Source organism: Eublepharis macularius, chromosome 1 (genome assembly GCF_028583425.1).
Source record: "Eublepharis macularius isolate TG4126 chromosome 1, MPM_Emac_v1.0, whole genome shotgun sequence".
Lineage (NCBI taxonomy): Eukaryota > Metazoa > Chordata > Lepidosauria > Squamata > Eublepharidae > Eublepharis > Eublepharis macularius.
The window spans coordinates 216,746,738-216,767,343 of NC_072790.1; the positions used below are offsets into that span (position 1 = coordinate 216,746,738).

Here is a 20,606-nt window from a genome sequence, read left to right on the forward strand (position 1 = left end):
ATAAGGTTTGAGAGGGAGTGGATAATATAGGAGGAAATGAGTTTCCCCTGCATGTCTCTGCAGATTCTCCACTGTGCAACTGGTCCCAGATCAGCCAGCAGTGTACAACTGGTCCATAGTTTTCCTGGTTAGAGCCTGTTGGGGGGGGGGAGCGGAGCTCAAGATTGGGAGGCAGATAAAGTAAGGCTGCCATCCTCTAGGTGAGGCCTGGGATCTCTCAGAAATTACTACTGATCTCCAGAATAGAGATCAGTACCCCAGGAGAAAATGTCTGCTTTGGAGGGTGCTCTGTGCAGCATTATAGCCCACCCTCCCGAACCGCATACTCCCAAGGATCCACCCTCAAATCTTTAAGAATTTCCCAGAGTTAGCAGCCCTAAAATAAAGATTGGCAGGTAGGAAGAGCTGAAGGAAGCAAGAAAAAAGGAGAGGCTGGGGGGGGGAGGGTGTCAGGGAAAGAATAATGGGATGTCACGTCTTCCCCACTTGTATCTTTATAAGTACTAGCCACGATTTTGTCCTAATAAAGATATTGGACGATATTCCTGTTTGGATTTTTTAAAAGGTTGTATTTATTTATTTGCAGCAATGCCGGAGAAAGTTTCTCCTTCGCGGTCTTATAGTTACTTTCTCATTTTTCCACATAAACCTACAAAAAGGCGGGAAACGCTATTACGAGCCACAGCAGGACACCTCTCCTTTACGCGCCAATTTTACGCATACGTGCACGATTGCTTTCGGAAGGGGGCGCGTGATAGGACACGGCCACCGGCGCTCAGTAGGGGGCGCGGCTGCTGCTGCGGCTTCCGCGCTCCCTATATAGCGAGTAGAGGGAGGTGGGTGGGGCTTCGTGCGGCTCTTGCGTGCGCGTTGGAGGCAGTAGATGCGTGCAAAGCTTATGCTTGGTGGTGGCAATGAAGGAGACGTGCGGGTAAGGGCGGGACAGAGAAAGTAGACATGAAAGGCTTGTTTTCCTGGGTAATGCTAGTGCGTGGGGTATTGATCCCCCCCCCAAAATATGAGCTGAGGGTCGTTCTCTTCTTCCAAAACATCGTCTTTAGCATGGGAAATTTACAGCTCTTTTTGGCTCCCTGGATAAAAACAGGGTGGTTATTCTCTCCTTGCCGGGAGGGTGGACAAAGGCTGTCGTTTAAGGCAGTCCACCCCCGTTGCTCCCAATTATGCCTTTGTAGGCAGTTGTTTTTCAGTGTTTCTCTTAGTTTCCCGTTGCTACTTTTCCTGCCTGCTGTTAGTGTGTGGTACAGCTCTCGTCAGCACTTCCATTCCCCGTATAGAATGGCGTTGGGTATCTCAAAGAGGCACTCTAATATTTTGGTAGTGATGCTAGTCTCTAAAGCGCCACGTGGTGTAGGTCCTCTTGATTCCGCGTGTGTGGTAATTTAACCCCAAAAGTCGGCTTCAAAGAGCTTACAGCTGAGGTTTGAGTGGGTAGTGGTTCTAAAAAGGTAGGCGCCCTCCCACTCGGTTTGGGGGCGAGTGTAACTAGTTTCTTTTCACTGCTGGTATCGTTCCACCTGATTATTTCTATTGTAGACTTGGTATGCTTGTACAGGGTTGCAGCATTAGTATTATTAGCTGTTAGCAGTTGATAGCAGGAATCTTCACTACCTCTCTGGTCCCCGTCCACTTTTGAGGGCCCTTCTCTTTTGTCAAGGAAAATAAGGCATGTACAGATAGCAGCGAAAGAAAAGCTATTTGTGTGTTTTCAGCTTTTTTGTTTGTTGTTTTTTGCTGCTGCCCAGATTTGACAGAACTTGCTGTTTTGTACCACTTCGTTTTTTAAACAGTTAAGAATGGCTGTGTTGCTATAGTTTTTAATGCAGTTGCTTTTCCTAAAAAAAAAAAGTGTATACTGCCTCCAAAGGCTTCAGTTTCTGTTCAGGTAGTGTGTAGTTTTTGCAAGCTGCCCAAGGGGCTCTTTAAACTAAGACACTGGGATGAAAACATTTTAAAGGAATAAAAGGTTTCTGGCTTGCTTTTTAATGCTTTCTGCCGTCTTCCATTAGCGCAGTGGACACCTATGGGCCTTTTTTAGCTTTGAGGGAGTTGGATGCTAATTCTAGTTAGGCATCAACATCCCTATTAGCGTTCAGTAGGGTGTATGCTTCCATTTTGGGTGGCTGTTGCACATGTCTGTCACCGTAGCCTTTTCCATGCCTTCCCTCAGTTTCACTTCAAAAGTTCCTTGATAGCTGGAAAATAGCATGAGGGCACATATGAAGTTGCATCAGGCCATTAGTCTAACAGGGTCAGTGTTGTCTACTCACTACCTGATCCTTTGGGGCAGGAGATGCTAGGGATTGATCCTGGGAACTTTTGCCTGTAAACCAGGTGATCTACCACTGAACAGTACACTCCGCCTCTCTTGAGAAGAGTAAGGAATGCTTTTCACAGCCCATAAAAACTTAGATGTTCTTATATCCATGTTGATAGGTGTTTCCTCTGCTCCATGTTCAAATTGCACCACCATACATATATGAGGGCATCTTGCAAGAACAGAGCAAGAAAAAATCTTAAAATAGAGAAAGAAAAGAGAGGTTAAGAATTTCTGTTTCCCTTCCAAATGTCTGCCTGTTAGAAGGAGTGTGTGAGCTCCTAAGGCAGTAATTACAGTTCAGGGCTGATATGTAGGAATGCACATCACTCACTATAGAAAGATAGTATTGAGAATGCTGAGTAGGGCCAATTGTGTTTTCATCTAGTATATATTTCAGCAACTTTTTTTGACAGAAAAGCATCTAGCTTCCTGGTGATGGAATGGGATTTTAAATGAAAGGTTTACCAAGTGCAGCACCCAGAAAGTGGAAGGAAAAGGGTTAAAAAATTGCATGAAGGGAGAGTGATTGACAGGCTGACTTCCCTCTTTGTGATTGGCCAGTGAAAAGGTAAAGGTGCTGAAGGAATTGTTGAAGGAGTTGAAGTTTAGAGTCTGACAAGGAAGGTCAGACTAATAATCCTCTGTGTGAGGAAAAAGGAAAAGTTTGCCCTAACTGGAACAGCTTTAGGTTTAAAAAAGACTTTCAATTAAAGTACTTAAGTGTGAAAGCCAGCACTAATTTATACAGACAAGATAGAATTGAAGGTGTGTTGTTGGCAGAGGAAGTTAGTAGTGAAAGGAGACTCCACTTCAGCCGAGTGGACAGGGTTATATGTTTTGGAGAAGAATAATTCCTGCTCAGTGTCGAAAAAGAAGTTTTGGGCTCTGAGGATGACCCTGCGTCTGGTGTAAAGGGGAAAGAGTGCTTATTGAAGTCAGAATACCTAGGCTGTGAAGTGAAATCTATGAAGGAACCTTGTTAAAGTAACCTAAGTCTGAAACTACCAACCTCTCACTTTTAAGATCTGTAACTACTGAAACTAGGCTTTAAGAAGATGCTTGTGAAGTATTCTGTTCTACAATGAAAGTTTACCTCAGCTCTTCTTTCCCTCCCTACCTATACACCAACCCTGCCTATTTACCTGTTGTTTCCTTTTGAACTTTACTCAGCCACTAGTGCCATTTCATTTGAAGACCTGAACTCTTGCTTCTCATCTATCAAATATTTGGGCTGGGATATAAGCCATAAATACATAAGCTTAAAGTGTGGGACAAAAAGACCTTTAAATAATACTCAGAGACTCACTACCAGAGGCTGCCCAGCCACAGCAAGCCATCTTGACAGTTTTGGAGCAAAAATCTGCCTCACAGTGGGGCAGTGAGTGGGGCTTATGTTAATATTCCATGATCCAAAATATTTTTGTCTTCTATCTTGTTATTTTGGCCATATGACTTGTGATAACAAAATTGTACACTATACAGTATAGTATATAATTACACTATACTGTAGTGTATCGTGTTTAGTATACAATGTATACACTATATAGTGTGCATAGTGTATAATTACATTTGATCTTCCCTGTGTAGTGTACAGTTAATATAGTGTACAATTACATTTGCTTCTCCCTGCTATTGGTACAGTCCTACTGATATTTACATTTTATGATATAAATATTTTTATTACAAATTGTAAATACCTAGCCTACCTCTGCATAGTGGTTTAAGGAAGTAAGAGAAGAATGTGTTGCCCTTCTAGAATGGTAGCGAATTCTGCAGAGATTATAAAAGTTGGGGTATATTTGAGAGGCTTAAGCTGAAGTTGTTAACCAGTGATATGGGAACATGTTACGTGCTTATTCATATAAAATCTGATAACCACAAAACAACTAGACAAAAAGCGACTGCAACAACTGGCCAACTGAGCCTGTGAAAGTGGGGAGGGCGTAATATAAATACAACAAATTAAATTAACTAAGAATGAAAAGATTAACCTAACCTGAAAGCCAACTGAAATGATAGTCTTCATTTGTTTTCTAAGTGACATTAGTCAAGAGGCCATGTGAGCTTCCCTTGGGAAGGAGTTTCATAGGATTGGTGTTGCCGTTTAGAACGCTCAGTCCAATGTTGCCGTCTACTAGATCACAGATGGTTTGGTACTCATAACAGAGCCTGAGATAAGGGCTGGGAGAAAGTGTGGTATGTAGTGGTTAGAGTGTCAGACTCGGATCAGGGAGGCCCAGATTTGAATCTCCACTCTGCTGTGGAAACTTGTTGGGTCACATTGGGCCAGTCATACGCTCTCAGCCTAACCTACCCCACAGGGTAGATGTGAGGATAAAATAGAGGACAGGAGAACTATGTAAGCTGTTTTGAGTCTTCATTGGGGATACAGTTAGATGTAAGCTAAAGTTTGTACTGACTGTTACTAGAAATCATTTCATGTCTTACAATAGGAAAGTACTGTGTGCACTTCTGGTAGCATGCCACTTCATGGCACAGACATTAATTGTGATTGCATTAATAGCTTATGTTTAGTTACATGTGGCTTATAACAGAGGTGTTTCTTTAATATACAGCTAGTTTGTGTGTGGGGGGGGGAGACTTGGGTCTTCATTGATGTTTAGTATAATTTCCTTCTACAGCAGTTCTGTGGTGGAGAACCAGCCACAAAGGCACTATGGAATCACTTCTCCAGTTAGCCTGGCTCCTCCAAGGGAAATAGATTATATCTATACACAGAAGCTGATTGAGGCCATGGAGCCGTTTGGTGTATTTGAAGATGAGGAAGAGCTAAATCACAGGTAAACGACGAGTCGCCTAACTGAACCAAACCAGAAAGCTTCAAATAACTAGGCTTGTAACTGTAATAATGATATTTGAATGGGTGGGGTAAATGGCTTTTTAAATCACAACATACATTATAAAACTGTTCCTAAAAGATTTTCTCCCACCCCCTGACTATTGCAGGATAGTTGTTCTCAAGAAACTAAGTAACTTGGTCAAAGAGTGGATTGTGGAAGTTGGTGAGAATAAGGTAAGAGTTTTGTCGAAGCACCGTTCCCTTAAAACGAAATGTTGGTCTACTTCAGAAGTCCTCAACATAGGTGTTTCTGGATGTTTGAGGAAGAGTTACGGATACTACCACAAAATAGTTGCTATGGGGGTAGTTTAAAAGGTTGAGGTCCCAAGACAAGAATCCTGTTATGATCGTTGCAGCTTTTCCTGAGTGGGTGCTCCTGAACACCCAAAGATGATGCCTCCTGGCATCTTCTGAAGCCCTTCCTGTTTCAGGGAGGTAGGGGAAAGCCAGTATTGGTTCTTTGTTTAGGGGAGGAAACAAGTAGGTACCGTGAAGTTCATCTGTGGGTGCCATGATACCCGTGGGCACCATGTTGAAGATCACTGGTCTGCTTTATCTTCTGTAGTTCTAGGTACTGCTTTCTAGAGGCTTTCAGCTGGTCTTCAAAGAGCAGCTTTGTTTACAGAGGCGAGCTTATAGCTGTGGCTCTCTCTTCCATATACACATCCATTCCCTGCTATGTCGTATGTGATTGGAATGATTTCAAAACCTCGTGTATAAGCAGACTTTTGTCTGTAGTTACAACTAAGTACAGTAGCTCTTAGACCTTTTTTGTGACATGAACTTCCACCAGCAATGATCTCCTGTAGTTTTTTTTTAAAAGATGAGTTCCATAAGGCACGCATATGGAACTCGCTAAAAATGTAAGCATTTTAGTGTGTTAAGGATAGGTTACTTTTGTTACTTTTGTTTTTGTAACTACGATTAAGATGGCACAGGTTGGTCAACCAAAGTCTGCTTTCTCCTCTCTCCCCCCCCCCCCCCCCACTCTTGCACTGAAGAAATTTCTTGATTCTTTACAAGAAGGCCAGAATCCAGTGTAATGTCAGCTCCTTGCTGGCCCTTCAGATATTGACAGCAGCATAAATATTTGTGCTCAGAATTGTACAGGAAGGTGGATGGTCCATGTGTGTAGCATGGACACACACTTGATGAAACAATGCACTAAGAAATTGGGCTCGTTTTACTAAAGATCCGAGGTACCAAATTCTTTTCACTTCAGTACTTAGCCAAGATTTCCAAGATAAAGATTTTTTTAAAAGTTTCCTACTGTGTTACAGAACCTTCAGTCTTCAGTCACATCAAGTTTTGGGGGCAAAATATTTACATTTGGTTCCTATCGGCTTGGCGTCCACACCAAAGGTATGTTGCTTGTAACCAGTGTTGATTTTTGAAATGGTTAGTCTTAAGCTACTAACTGGTGCCAATTGTGTATGTGTTTGTAGGTGCTGATATAGATGCTCTCTGTGTTGCCCCTAGACATGTGGAAAGGTCAGACTTCTTCCAGTCATTCTTTGACAAGCTAAAGCGGCAAGATGGTGTCAGAAACTTGAGAGTAAGTATTGTATTTCCTTTGGGACAGTCCACATGTGTATTTGCAGGTGTGGGTATGTGTGGGTGGGCATATTCAGGGTAGCAGTCTTAGTTTTAAGGTGCCTCTTTATGTGCTGCTGCAGACTAACACAATTCACGCCAGCTTCAGCTTTCATGAATCTCTACTCATTTCTTCTGATAAAGTGAGTTCTAGCTTTCAAAATATACTGAAATAAATTTAGTCTTTAAGATACCTAATGTGTGAACTGATTGTATTGAGAAGTGTTGTGTTTAGAATAATACAAACTCTATGAACCTGCCTTATCTTACTTACTGAAAACCAGTGTAGCATAGTGGACTAGGATCCTGGGAGACCTGGATTCGAATTCCCGCTTTTTCCATGGAAGCTCGGTGGACAATGTTTGGCCTGTCACAGACTCTCAGCCTAGCCTACCTGACAGGGTCATTGTTGTGAGAAAATGGAGGAGGGAGAAAAGTGTTCTAAGCTGCTTTCAGTCCCTACAGGGGAGAAATGCAGGATATATATAAAAGTGTAAACTCTTGAGAAGTGTTGTGTTTAGAGTAATGCAAAAACTACAAACCTGTCTTACCTGAGCCACTCCATCTAGCCCAGTATACTGTACTGTGACTGGCAGCAGCTTTCCAGAATCCTGGGTCCAAGTAGTCTTCTTCCTGTGCTATCCAAAATCCTTTTAACCAGAGATTCCAGTGATTGAGCTGGAGCGGGGCTGGTCCTGCATGCAAAGCAACTCTTCCGGTTGCTGTGGCTCATTACCACTAGACATCATTTGTTGATGCTATGTGAATCAAACCCAATTGCATTCACTCTTCAGTTCAAAGTGATAATCGCTACTTGTATGAAAGCAAATTGTGATATTGTAACTCTGCTTGATAGGAAAATACCTCTGTTGCAGAATGTGTATATGGTTAAAGCTAAGATGTTGTGATTATGCAAACAGCTATTAATGGCATAATTTAGCAAGTGAGTGTCACTTTTCTTGCTCCATTTACACGCAAAGTTTCAAATACAATATCAACCCTTCCGAGTATCTTTTCTAGCAAGTTCTCTGTAGGTGGAGAGTTCATATATGCCTGAGCTTCTTGATTGTAATTACCTGCCATAATGGCTCAGTATAGTCAAGTTATATGTACTTAGCTGTAGATGTGGCAGAAATCTGCTTTGCTTTTGTCTGCAGTGCTTTGGATAACATGAAGGGATTTGTATGCATGAGCAGGGTTTTGTAACTTGGAGCTACCCAAATAAATACTTTAATGTATTGTGATGCATTTTCCATCTCCATTACTGAGGATGATTTTTATCCCAAGTGGAGCATGCAGTGCCCTTCCATTACCTTCTGCAAAGGTCTCTCTTTTTCCATCCATGCCCCATGAAAACCTGCAGCCAGAAGGAAGTCCTGATTACTGGAGATGGGTATCAGTAGTGACTGTGTTCACATCCTACTATATAAAAGGCTAGGCATATTCAAGACAACTCACTTCCTACCCTGATGTGCCTCCAGAGGGCGCTGTTGTGGAGTGAAACCCAGATGAGGCAGCCAGACCTCCAGAGAGCATGCTGTGGGGCAAAGACCAGGCTAAAATCAGGTGCAGAGCAGGCGGCAGTGCCCGACCCCCGCTTTCACCCAGCTGGGATCAGGAGCAAAGCAGGTGGCAGTGCCCATCCCCTCTTCACCCAGCTCAGATCAGGAGCAGAACAGGTGGCAATACCTGCTCCCTCCTTCACCCAGCTGAGATTAGGTGCGGAGTAGGTGGCAATGCCAGCCACCCCACCTTCACCCAGCTGGGATCAGGAGCAGAGCAGGTGGAAATGCCCGCCTTCCACCACCCAGCTGAGATCAGGAGCAAAGCAGGTGGCAATGCCTGCTCCCTGTCTTCACTCAGCTGGGATCAGGAGCAGAGAGGGGGCAATGCCTGTCCCCCACTTTCAGGTGGGAATGCCCATCCCCCACCTTCACCCTGCCAGGATCAGAAGAGAAGGTGGCAATGCCCACCCCCCGCCTTCACCCAGCTGGGATCAGGAGTAGAGAAGGTGGCAATGCCTGCCCTTTGCCTTCACCCAGCTGGGATCAGGAGAGGAGAAGGTGACAATGCACAGCCCAGTTTCACCCAGGTGGGATCAGGTGCGGAGCAGGTGGCAATGCCTGCTCCCCTCTTCACTCGGCCAACATCAGGAGCAGAGCAGAGCACTGCTCTCTTCACAGATGAGAGCAGTGCTGTTGAACATAAGACTTCAATATTTGGACAAACCACAGTATGTACCTGGATTGTTAAACTATAGTTAGTACTTTTTTAAAAAAAATTCCAGTTTGGCATCCACACAGCTTAGATAGCCTGCATTCAGACATCACCCTAAAGTTTAAGGTTTTAAGGCTCCCAACTCTTCCCCTTTCTGTACCAGTTTGGTATAGTGGTTAAGAGTGGCAGGACTCTAATCTTGTGAACCAGGTTTGATTTGCCTACTCTTCCACTTGAAGCCAGCTGGGTGACCTTGAGTCAGTCATACCTCTTCCAGGTTGTTCTGAGGATAATAATAACACACTTTATAGGCTGCTCTGAGTGGGCATTGTTGTCCTGAAGGGTGGTATATGAATAGAATGTTGTTGTTATTACCTGACCTCATTGTATTAATTTTTTTTATCTGTGCTGTGGATCCATAGTCTGTTTTGGGTAGGTAGACTTTCTACTTACATGAAACAGCTTTGTTCTTTAGTAAAAGGATACTTGCGTTCTAAATTTAAAAAGCATATTATCACTAAACCCAACAATTAGCAGCATTAAGAGCACACATCAGTGTAGGAAACCTACTTGCTCGTTCATAAGCCCACAGAATAAAGGTTTGAGAAACAGAAAGCTAAAAGGGGTGACTCAAAAAAATGTAAGGAGTTATCTGACATGGGGGCAGCAACTGAAAAGGCCCCGTTGTGTCTTCCAGTCTTATTTGATAGACCTCTGCCAGAGACCCTGGAGAGGAGCCCTGTGATACCTCTCATAAGAGGCCATAGTGACCCTGGTATATGAGGTCAGACCCTTGGTCTAAGGCAGCTTCATGTGTTCATACCAAACCCATTCTGGGGCTTGGATGATTTTGTTCAGTGTCTCGAGGACTTTTCTTTTGGGGAAACTTCAGCTTCCTGGATCATCATAATTCCCAGATTCTGAAGTAAAACTTATTTTAAATATCACTCTTCCTCTACCTGCAGGCAGTAGAAGATGCATATGTACCGGTAATCAAGTTTGAATTTGACAGTATTGAGGTAAATACTTAATCTCTGTGGAGCAAGCAATATGTATATTGCTTGCTCCACATATTTATATATATAAATAATATGGCTTTTTGTGTGTTTGTATGGATGTGTCTTTAAAGTGTGTACTTACGGTTGACTGTTCGTTGGAGAGGTAAAATGTCCAGAAATTTTGAAGCCACAGAAAAAACTGGGGAAAATTGAAATATTTAATACTTACTTTCCTACTTTTACTAACAGATCAACATCATTTGCAACTTAGCATATACATTTCTACTACAACATATGTATAGAATTTAAAGTGTATAAATATTTTCCATAAGAAAAAATGCAGCTTTACTTAATTCTTGGGAGAGAATTGCAAACTCCTGCACCTTACGCTAACCACAGCACATGAATTTTTAATTTTTGCCATTTGAGAGGTAGGAAAAAATAAACGTTGAAGGTAGAAAACAAATTCTGCAGTACACAAAGGAAAGTGTGTTTGGATCGAAAAGTCGCAATGCGTAGGACAGCCAGCACCCTTGTGATGTCTAAATTAGATAACTGTAAAGGATTCTACATGAGGCTGCCTATGAAAAATGGTTCAGGAAAAACAGGATATAAAATGTAGCTGATAAACTGTGGACTGGCTATAGGGAGCCTACCATGCCACATCTGCAAGTCTTGATGAGGTCTGAGTCCAGGTATGGTGGAAGGGCTGATGCATCTCTGTCCTCAGACATAGCAGTAACTGGCTGTGTTGGGCACCAGTGAGGAATGGCCAGGTATGGCCAAGATATGACAGTAGACGTTTGGTGTCTTTGCATCACTTTGAAGGCATCTGCATAGACCGAGTTATGCTAAACAGTCTAGTGTGTCTGATCTTTAACAGCTCTAAAGGTCACTATTGAGAAGATGCTACTTTAACTTTTTCTTTAGATTGACCTTGTGTTCGCAAGGCTTGCGCTGCAGTCCATTTCTGATAACCTGGACCTTCGAGATGACTCACGTTTGAGAAGCCTTGACATAAGATGCATTCGAAGTTTAAATGGTAACCACCTGCTTTTCCAAAGAATTAAGTGTTGCTGCTGAGTGTTACTGTTCAAATTACTGAAATAGAAATGTTGTGTATTTAGCATATTAACTCTTTTTTTTTTTTTTGAAAAATTTTTTATTGGGTTAGAACATTTTTATTTTTACATTACAATCAATTTTCCCCTAATTTTTCGTTTCTAACCCCCTCCCTTTCCCCCCCTTTTGTTGACTTCCAACAGCTTTCCCACCCTCTGTCCCTTTTCCCTTACTTCTATTAAATTCCTCTGTCTAAAACAGATATACATTCTCCATTATATTAAGCAGTACATCATTAACTCCTTTAATTATTATACACCCAAACTATACGTCTTTAGATAAACAATTTATCCCATTTTCCAGTTTTGAATAATTCTATATAAACCTATATATCATAAACCATAAAAATTTCCCACATTTAAATCAAACAATTTGATTTATTCTCTATATATTACTCATTTCAACTTTTTATGGTAATTCTATATAACTCCTCAGATACTCAATCAATTTAACTCTTCTATACATTCAGTTTGGTGCATATAAATCTTGTCAAAGAAAGAAAATATTGTTAGTTAGTCAATCCTCATGTTTAAACCTTATCATTAATTATTCTCTATCAGTTGACCTATACATATCTATATATATCTCAATCAATTAATCTAACTGCTTATAAATTCACATTTCTCTTCCTCCCCCGGTAAAGTCACCCCTCTCTTTTATACTTTTATTATATTTCAGTAGTTCTCAAACTGCCACAGTTTTCCTCCCACCTCCCATTTCTTCTCCAGGTATTGTTTCAGCTTCTCCCAGTCTGTGTTGAACTGCCCTGAGTCCAGATCTCTCAGTTTTCTTGTCATCTTGTCCATTTCAGCCATATACAGCAATTTGTAGATCCAATCTTCAATAGTTGGTACTTCTTGTACTTTCCATTTCTGCGCATACAAAAGTCTAGCTGCTGCAGTCATATAAAAAATCAACGTCCTATGATGGGCTGGAATTCCCTCCATTCCCAAGTTTAGCAGCAGGAGTTCTGGGTTCTTATTTATTTGAAACTGTAAAATTTCACTCATTTCTCTTATTATTTCCCCCCAGAACTGCCTAGCTACCTCACACGACCACCACATATGATAGAGGGAGCCCTCATGTTTCTTACATTTCCAGCATTTATTAGAAGTATTCAAATTCCCTAGCGCAATCTTCTTTGGTGTCATGTACCAACGATAGATCATTTTGAAAATGTTCTCTTTAATATTGATACATGTCGTTGTCTTCATTGTAGTTTTCCACAAGTATTCCCATGCCTCCATTGTTATTTCTTTATTGAAATTTATAGCCCATTTCACCATCTGTGTTTTAACTATCTCATCCTCAGTATACCATTTCAGCAATACTTGGTATACCTTGGATATTCTTTTCTTGTCTTCTTTAAGAAGGGTCTGCTCTAGTTCCGAGTTCTCTGTTCGTATGCCCCCTTTTGCAAAGTCTGAGTTGTATAAGTCTCTAATCTGTCTATACTGAAACCAATCATAGTTAGGTGATAGTTCCTCTTGCGTCTTTATTCTAAGTTTAGATACTTCAATCTTAGTTATTTCTTTGTACGTTAAACATTGTTGTTCATTATCCACAGCTCTCGGATCTATCACCTCATATGGAACCACCCACAAGGGGGTTCCTTCTTGTAGGTAAGTTCTATACTTCTTCCAGATTGTAAATAGACTTCTCCTTACAAAATGATGCAGGAACATCGAGTTGACCTTTACTTTGTCATGCCATAGGTATGCGTGCCATCCAAAAAATTTTTTATATCCCTCTAGGGCTAATAGTTTCTTATTCTTTAATGTCATCCACTCTTTTAGCCAAACTAGGCAGATTGCATCATGGTAAAGTCTCAGATTGGGCAGTTGCATTCCGCCTCTCTCCTTTGCATCTTGTAAAACTTTTACTTTCACTCGAGGCTTCTTGCCTGCCCAAACAAAATCTGATATTTTCCTCTGCCATTTTTCAAATTGTTTAGAGTCTCTGATGATTGGTATTGTCTGTAACAAAAACATTACTCTTGGTAACACATTCATCTTAACTGCTGCAATCCTGCCCAACCATGACAGGTTCAATCTATTCCATTTGATCAAGTCTCTCTCTATCTGAGTCCATAATTTTTCATAATTATTCTTGAACAAATCTATATTTTTTGCAGTCAGCTCAACTCCCAAGTATTTCACCTTACTAGTTACTTCACAATCCGTTGTTTCCATTAACAATTGTTGTTTCTGCTTAGTCATGTTTTTGCATAATATCTTTGACTTCTTTTTGTTAATGAAGAAACCTGCCAAATCTCCAAACTCCTTGATCTTGTCTATCACTTTTGGCATGTTCTCCAGTGGGTCTTCTACAATTAACATTATGTCGTCTGCAAATGCTCTGACCTTATATGAATAGTCCTTTATTTTTATTCCTCGTATTTCCTCATCTTGTCGAATTTGTATCATCAGAATCTCCAATACTAAAATGAACAACAATGGAGATAACGGGCAACCTTGTCTTGTTCCTTTACTAATCGTCAATTTTTTGGTCAATTCATCATTCACTACAATTGCTGCAGTCTGGTCTCTATAGATTTCCTTGATTGCTCTGACGAATCTTTCTCCCAGTTGTAGCTTTTCCATAGTGGCAAACATAAAGTCCCAGTTTAAATTGTCAAACGCTTTTTCAGCGTCTACAAAGAAGAAACCAACCTCTTTGTCACAACGCTTGTCGTAGTATTCAATAGCATTGATCACTGTCCTTAAGTTGTCTCTTATTTGTCTGTCTGGCAAAAAGCCTGCTTGTTCCTCCTCTATGACTTCCGAGAGCCACCCCTTCAATCTCTCCGCCAATATCTTCGCAAAAATTTTATAGTCATTATTGAGTAGTGATATAGGCCTATAATTTTTCACGCTAGTCAGATCTTGGCCCTCTTTTGGGATCAATGATATATTCGCTTCGCTCCAAGTGTCTGGAATTCTTTGATCCCTAAAAACTCCGTTCATCACCTCTTTTAGGAATGGTGCCAGTTCATTGGCCATTGTCTTATAAAATTTAGCCGTAAGTCCATCTGGCCCTGGCGCCTTTCCTAGATTTGCGGATTGTATTGCCATATTTATTTCCTCATCAGTTACTTCACTGTTCAACTTATTTCTCCAAGCTTCCGAGATCTCTGGAAGTTTGGTTTTCTCCAAATATGATGCTATTGATTCTTTGTTTACTTCTTTTTTATTATACAGCTTAGCGTAAAATTTATAAAAGGCTCTGCTAATGGTAGTCTGCTCCAAATACGTTTTGTTTTCTTCACAAATTTTATTTATTATTTTCTTTTCCCTTTTCTTCTTTAATTGCCATGCCAAATATTTCCCAGGTTTATTAGCACCCTCAAAAGCTTTTTGATTCAGTCTTTTAAGGTTCCACTCCAATTCTTTGTTACTCATTGCTGTTAACTGTTCTTGAAGAATTTTGATTTCCTGATGTATTTTCTTTTTCCCTTGTCTCTTTTTTAACTGTACTTCTTTGGCCTTTATTTTCTCCTCAATCTCTTGTCTTTTCTCCTCTTTCTTTTTCCTTGCTCTACCATTTAAGTCCATTAGTATGCCCCTTACAACCGCCTTGTACGCGTCCCAAACTTTACTGGTTGGTACTTCTTTATTCACGTTGTATTGTATAAAAAACTTAGTCTCTCTTCTCAGTGTTTCCATATTCTCACTTTCCTGTAACAGGTCCTCATTTATTCTCCAGGCTTTCCTTTTTCTCCTTTTTCCAAATTTCCACATAATTGGGTTGTGATCTGAGCCTACCATCGGCATTATTTCTACCTCCTTAGTCCATAGCGCTAAGTCCTTTGAGGCCCAGATCATATCAATTCTTGATAATGTAAGATGCCTTGCAGAATAAAAAGTAAACTGTTTGGTTTTAGGATATTCTCTCCTCCATACGTCTTCGAGAGTTTCTTGTTGAATCAACTCAAAAAAAAGCTTTGGCAATAGTCCTCTTTTCTTTTGTGCTTTTGTAGTCTTTTTGTCTAATTCCAAATCTGTCACTCCATTGAAATCTCCAGCAAGAATTATCTGGTCATATACAAGATCGTCTAGGTGCTTCCTTAAGTCCTCAAAGAAGCTTTCCTTTGCACCGTTAGGTGCATAAAGTCCGACTACCAACACTCTCTTTAAGTTCCAATTACATTCCACTGCTACAAATCTAGCTTCCACATCTCTCATAACAAATTTTGGCTGCAGCTCCTCTTTTATATACAACACCACTCCTCTTTTTTTCTTGTTGGAAGCCGCTACAAATTCTTTGCCCAATTTTCCAGATTTTAAATATTTTACATCCTGTTTTCTAATGTGGGTCTCCTGCAAACAAACAATATCACATTTTTGTTTTAGTAGCCAATGAAAAATATTTTTTCTCTTATTCGGTGAGTTTAGTCCATTTACATTCCAAGATAATACTTTACACTCCATATTCATGGTTTTGTTGGTAAGTCTTTTTCATTGTCCTTGATAAATCTCTCCATCTCCCGCTCAGATCTGATGCGTTTTTTTGCCCCTCCAAACTCAAAGGACACTCCTTCCGGTAACTCCCATCTGTATCTGATATTCATGTCCTTCAAAGTCTGAATTAGCACTCTATATTTTTTCCTGTCCAATAACACTGATCTGGGCAGTTCCTTCATTATAATAATCGTCTTGCCATCAATCTCCAATGGATCTTGAAATTGTTTGGTCACAATCCTCTCTTTCATATTTCTAGTTGTAAACTGCACAATCACATCCCTTGGTAGTTTCCTCTGGGTTGCAATTCTCGAGTTCACACGATACGCCACATCTAGGATAGCCACAATTTCCTCCTCCTCCTTCCCCAGGTAATCAGCCAACACCTCAGTCATCTGTTCTTGCGCTGACTTCCCTTCCACTTCTGGCAGACCACGAAAACGAAGCTGCTTCTCCATGTGTTTAGTTTCTGCAACTGACATCCTCCCCTTCACCAGCCTCATCTCTGTTTGTTGCGTGTCTATTAAATTCTCCATCGCGTCTTCTACTGTTTTAACTCTCTGCTGCGTTCCTTGTAATTCACTGCTAATCGTTTCCACACCTTTTTTCACTTCTGACAGCTCCGACTTTACTGTCTGTGTAACTTCCTTGACCTCTTTAATAAGCTCCAATTTCGTGTCCTTAAGTTCTTTCATCATGTCTATAAGTTTTTTGTCCAAGTTTTCTATTGCCGATTGCCACTCTTTTTTCGACATCGTGGGGCTTGCTTTAGCTCGCTCCCACGAATCTGCTCTCTTCCTCAGCTCCGTGGCGTATAATTAAACGTTTTCCTTTTTTTTTAAATGTCCCAATCTTTGCCAAAATTAATTTTTTATATCCAAAATGTCGGGCGTCTTTTCTCTATGGTTTCTCTATGTTATTATAATCCAAGATGGCCTACTTCCTCTTCCGCTGAAGCCACGACCCTTCCACTTTCAAAGATGGCGATTCCCCACTTCCTGTCCTTTGGCAAGGGCCGCTTCCCTCCAGCCACTCTATTGTTGTTACGCACTTCCTGTCTCCCGTCTTCCCACAGCAGGTCTCGCGATGGTGTCTTTTTCCCACAGCTCCAAAACCACAATTCAAAAACAATAGTCCGATTCAAAACAATAGTCCGATTTTTGTAATAACTTCTTTAAACTTAGTCTCTTTTAAAATACAACTCCTGCCGAGTCTTCACCTCCTTTTCGCTAGTCTGTTGCAGTTTAAAAGTCTACTTTCTTTCCTCTCTGTTTTTGTCAATCTGTCCCGTTTCAAGAGATAGCGATCTTTACCTTCTCTCCAGCTTTCTCGGGTTGTAATCGCTGTTTCGATCTTAAATTCTCCTCTCGACTTCCCTCCCCGATCGAAGCTTGGGTATGTAGGTCTTATGCCAGCCGAATTGGCCCCAGAATTGCCGCAGAGATTATAGCCGACCCGTCGCAAGGTGGGACCTCAAGGATCGGGGGGGAGACTCCTTGTGTAGAGCCCCCCCTCGTCCGAGATCTAACTCACCCTAGGGTCTTGAGCGTTCTTTGCCTGCTCCCCGCCTGAGAGCAGTCGGCCGCGGGTTATTTTCACCCCTCCGGCCGGTTAAAACGGCAATCCGGTCAGCTCCACAAATGGAGCTGCGTTAGACCTCCATGAATCCCAAACCGGAAGTCTAGCATATTAACTCTTGACGCACGTGGTCTTAATGGCTATGCGAGTTTTTGATTAAGTCTGCGCTAAAGCTACATAGTTGTTGGTGTCCGTAATAACACTTCATGTTAGTTGAGCACTCTTGAGGGTTTAAGGTTTACTTTGATAACGTGAAGGACTTGAAACAGCCTGATAAGGTAGGCCAGGATTATCCTCATATTACTGATGAGTGGAGCTGAGACTCAGAGGTGGAAAATTGCTTTAGGCACATGTTTAAACCCAAGTGGGTTGGAAGTGTCCAGGGGATGTGCCCATATTTCTTTTTCCACTTCACCATTATTTTTAAAAAGTTGTTCCTGCAGTTATAGTGATATCTGAGTTTTTGAATGTTCCTAAAGTGAATGGGACAACAAAAAACACCTTTTGCCTATCCGGTCTTGGGGATCACGGGAGCAGATGTTCCCACGAGCCTCTTGTATGCAAGTCCACTACCTTGCTGGCCGCAGGCTGCAGTCATTACCACCCATTCCATTCTCTTCCCTTTAATGTAAATGCTGAAAAGCAGCAAATTTTGCTCCATGCACATAATTTTACTCCCATTAAACTGTACTGCCAGACCTTGTGATATCAGCGCTGCTAACGTCGGGTGGTGGTGGGCAGCATAGAAACAGCTGTTGCTCTCTTGCACTGAAGTTCCTTCAAATGGAGTAAAGTTGCACAGTGTTATAAGAGCTGCCCGGTACGGCATCTAGTTTGTTTAACATCCCTGGTCTAAGACAGCCTACTAAAATCATGGGAGGAAAAAACCCCAGGCACTACCCTAATCTGCAACCAACTTCTGGCTACTAAGCTATTACGATCACTGTGACTTTCCCTCTTTTATTTTTGAATAGCATGATTTTTTATTGTGTACTGCTGCTTTGATTTTGTAGAGAGAGTCTTTCAGTGACTCTGTACTTAATATCTTTTAACTTCACACTATAGATCCCATGACACTTCTCCTTGCACTTCTTTCTGGCTGCTGCAGAGGTTCCTTCCTCTGTCTTCTAGCACTTCCGCATGAGCTAGTGTTTTTCAAGGAGCTCTTAAGCATGCGGAAGTGCTAGTGGCGGAGGAAGCAAGTCCCACTGTGGATGGAAGCCTCTGCAGTCGCCCCAGAGAAGGTTGAAGAGAACAGTGTCACAGAATCCCAAGTCCAAGTCTCGGAATTACAGGAAGATAGAAGAACTGGTGGTTAATGTTTCTCAGCCATCCTATGTTCTATGTATTGATAAAACCAAGGCAAGTTTTATCAGTCTTAGGTGATACTACTTACAATTTGCTGTCTGAAGAATAAGCTCACTGGCCAGGATCCAAAGGCCTTTCATGAGGGCCGTGGTGACCAACACTGCAATCCAATGTAATGTTGCATCCTTCTACCCTCAATCCATCTTCCACTTAAGATTTCATTGTAAGACTGAGCTGCAAATCAGTGAGTGTCAATATTGAATATTATATTTGACCTTTACTCAGTAGGTAGTCTTAAGCAGACCACACTCAGCCTCGTCTTCCCATCTGTACTATGGGGGTTAATACTGATCCGCCTCACAGGCTTGTTGTAAAGATTAAAACAAGGCAACGTATGTAAAGGGTTTTCAAGACTAGAAAGCAATATACAAATGCTAAGTGATGTTGTTTTGAACTTTAAATAACAGATGAACATAGCATATCAAATTGCTTTAAAAACTGCATGAATTTGCCATACAGAACATGGGTCTGTAACCCCCTTGGGAGTGTGGAACTATTTGTGTTGTTCTCTTGATCTTAGCCATTGTATGGGATAAGCGACTCGAGGGCTTTCCCTTAAAATTGTCAGTTGGAGCCTCGATCCTGGCAAGGTGCTTGGCCCTTCCTTCTGCAGTATTGGAAGACAGATACAATAAAATCCCTTATCTGGAAAGGCTTTGCTCCTGTCTGCTAAGAGAGATGGAAACGATAGAGCGTACGTTTTACAGCTGCCCATATTACAAAGAAGCACGTGATGAGATGATCATGCCGTTATTATTATTGGTCTCACTGAAAAAGTTAGACTTGATTATCTCCTATCCAATAAGAATGCCAAGATTACCTGTCAAGTAGCTGGATATGGCTTGGTGATATTCAAGTCTTGAAAATTAAATTGTTCTGTAATTAGACCTTAATTTTAAATTGTTTTATTTGCTTTATTTTATGTCTTGAATTTTCTTTTTCAGTGTAAATGTGTTATATGATTACTAGTCAAATGACCATAAATAAAGAATTGAATTGAAAATTTAAGCCTTGTTTTAGAGTGTGTTTCTTTTGATGTGCTACAAGCTTGTTGCATAGCATAGCAGGACTAGTACCTTAACTTTTTGTCTTAACATGTAGGTTTAATGTTTGCCGGCAGGTTGCAGAGTGACTGATGAAATACTTCATTTAGTGCCAAACAAGGAGAACTTCAGGCTGACGCTGAGAGCAATTAAACTGTGGGCAAAACGTAAGTACTTAATACATCAAATGTTGCGGTCCTGGACTCTAAGCTTAATAGTCCTTGAAATGACTCTTTAGGCTAAACCAAGTAAGCTTGTAACCTATGCCCATTGCCTCAGAATCTGCAGGACACTGATTATGCTGCAGATCCTGAGGATTGTTCTTTAAAAGGTCTGTATGTGTAATGACTGCAGAGAAACTGCAAAGGTGTACATGGTTTTTGCTGAACTTGAATCTAGTGGGACACCCACATTTCGCTCACTATAAGTCCTCCTTTCCCTTTTTGTTCCTATTAGAGGCCAGTCCCTTTCTAATCTTCTTAATAACAGGGATTAGGAGCCTTTCTAATAACAGGGATCTAAAAATCCAGAGGCCCTGTAGCCACTGGCACTTTGAAAACCCGGTTCTAGTCTCTAGCACATTGACTTAGTGCTGCGGTGATCAAGTAGGATGCTTGTCCTTATCATGTCCTTAACATTTTGTGCCGTTTGTCTAATGTAACAACACGAGTTTCCCTGCGAGTATGGTTCTGTAAAATACATATTTTGAGTGAATCCACATTATAAAAGCTCTGGACAAATTCAGGGTCTATCAATGGCTATTAGTAGTGGTAACTAAATAGAGCCATGTACAGGTGTAGTATCTCTCTGAATTCTATATATTGCTAACCCTGCTTTCCTGCTAAAAATAACTCCCGGAATGACTTACATCACTTCTTAAAATTAATACAGATGTTGATTGAAACAAAAAGGAGTCCTAGGGAGGGGTTCTTGGTGAGGCATGGGGTCCAGGCATGATACCATTTGTTTAGCTGTTTCCTCTTCTTCCCGCCCCTCGCCCCCCACATCACTGCTGGCATCTGAGAGGTC

The 20,606-nt window shown here is 41.3% G+C and overlaps 1 protein-coding gene across 2 annotated transcripts in view; it reads left to right on the top strand.

Annotated features, from left to right (window-relative positions):
• The window catches only part of PAPOLG (poly(A) polymerase gamma), a 60,466-nt gene that overhangs the window by 13,261 nt on the left and 26,599 nt on the right, over positions 1 to 20,606 (top strand). Inside the window, exons 2-8 of one of the 2 annotated variants that reach the window (XM_054996415.1) lie at positions 4,981 to 5,139; positions 5,306 to 5,372; positions 6,479 to 6,560; positions 6,644 to 6,753; positions 9,974 to 10,027; positions 10,937 to 11,048; positions 19,655 to 19,744. In XM_054996415.1, the coding sequence (XP_054852390.1) occupies positions 5,093 to 5,139; positions 5,306 to 5,372; positions 6,479 to 6,560; positions 6,644 to 6,753; positions 9,974 to 10,027; positions 10,937 to 11,048; positions 19,655 to 19,744 (562 nt within the window). In that variant the 5' untranslated portion in view covers positions 4,981 to 5,092. Of the gene's footprint in view, positions 1 to 4,980; positions 5,140 to 5,305; positions 5,373 to 6,478; positions 6,561 to 6,643; positions 6,754 to 9,973; positions 10,028 to 10,936; positions 11,049 to 19,654; positions 19,745 to 20,606 lie in introns of those variants that run through there. The other variant, XM_054996423.1, reaches the window with a different exon arrangement.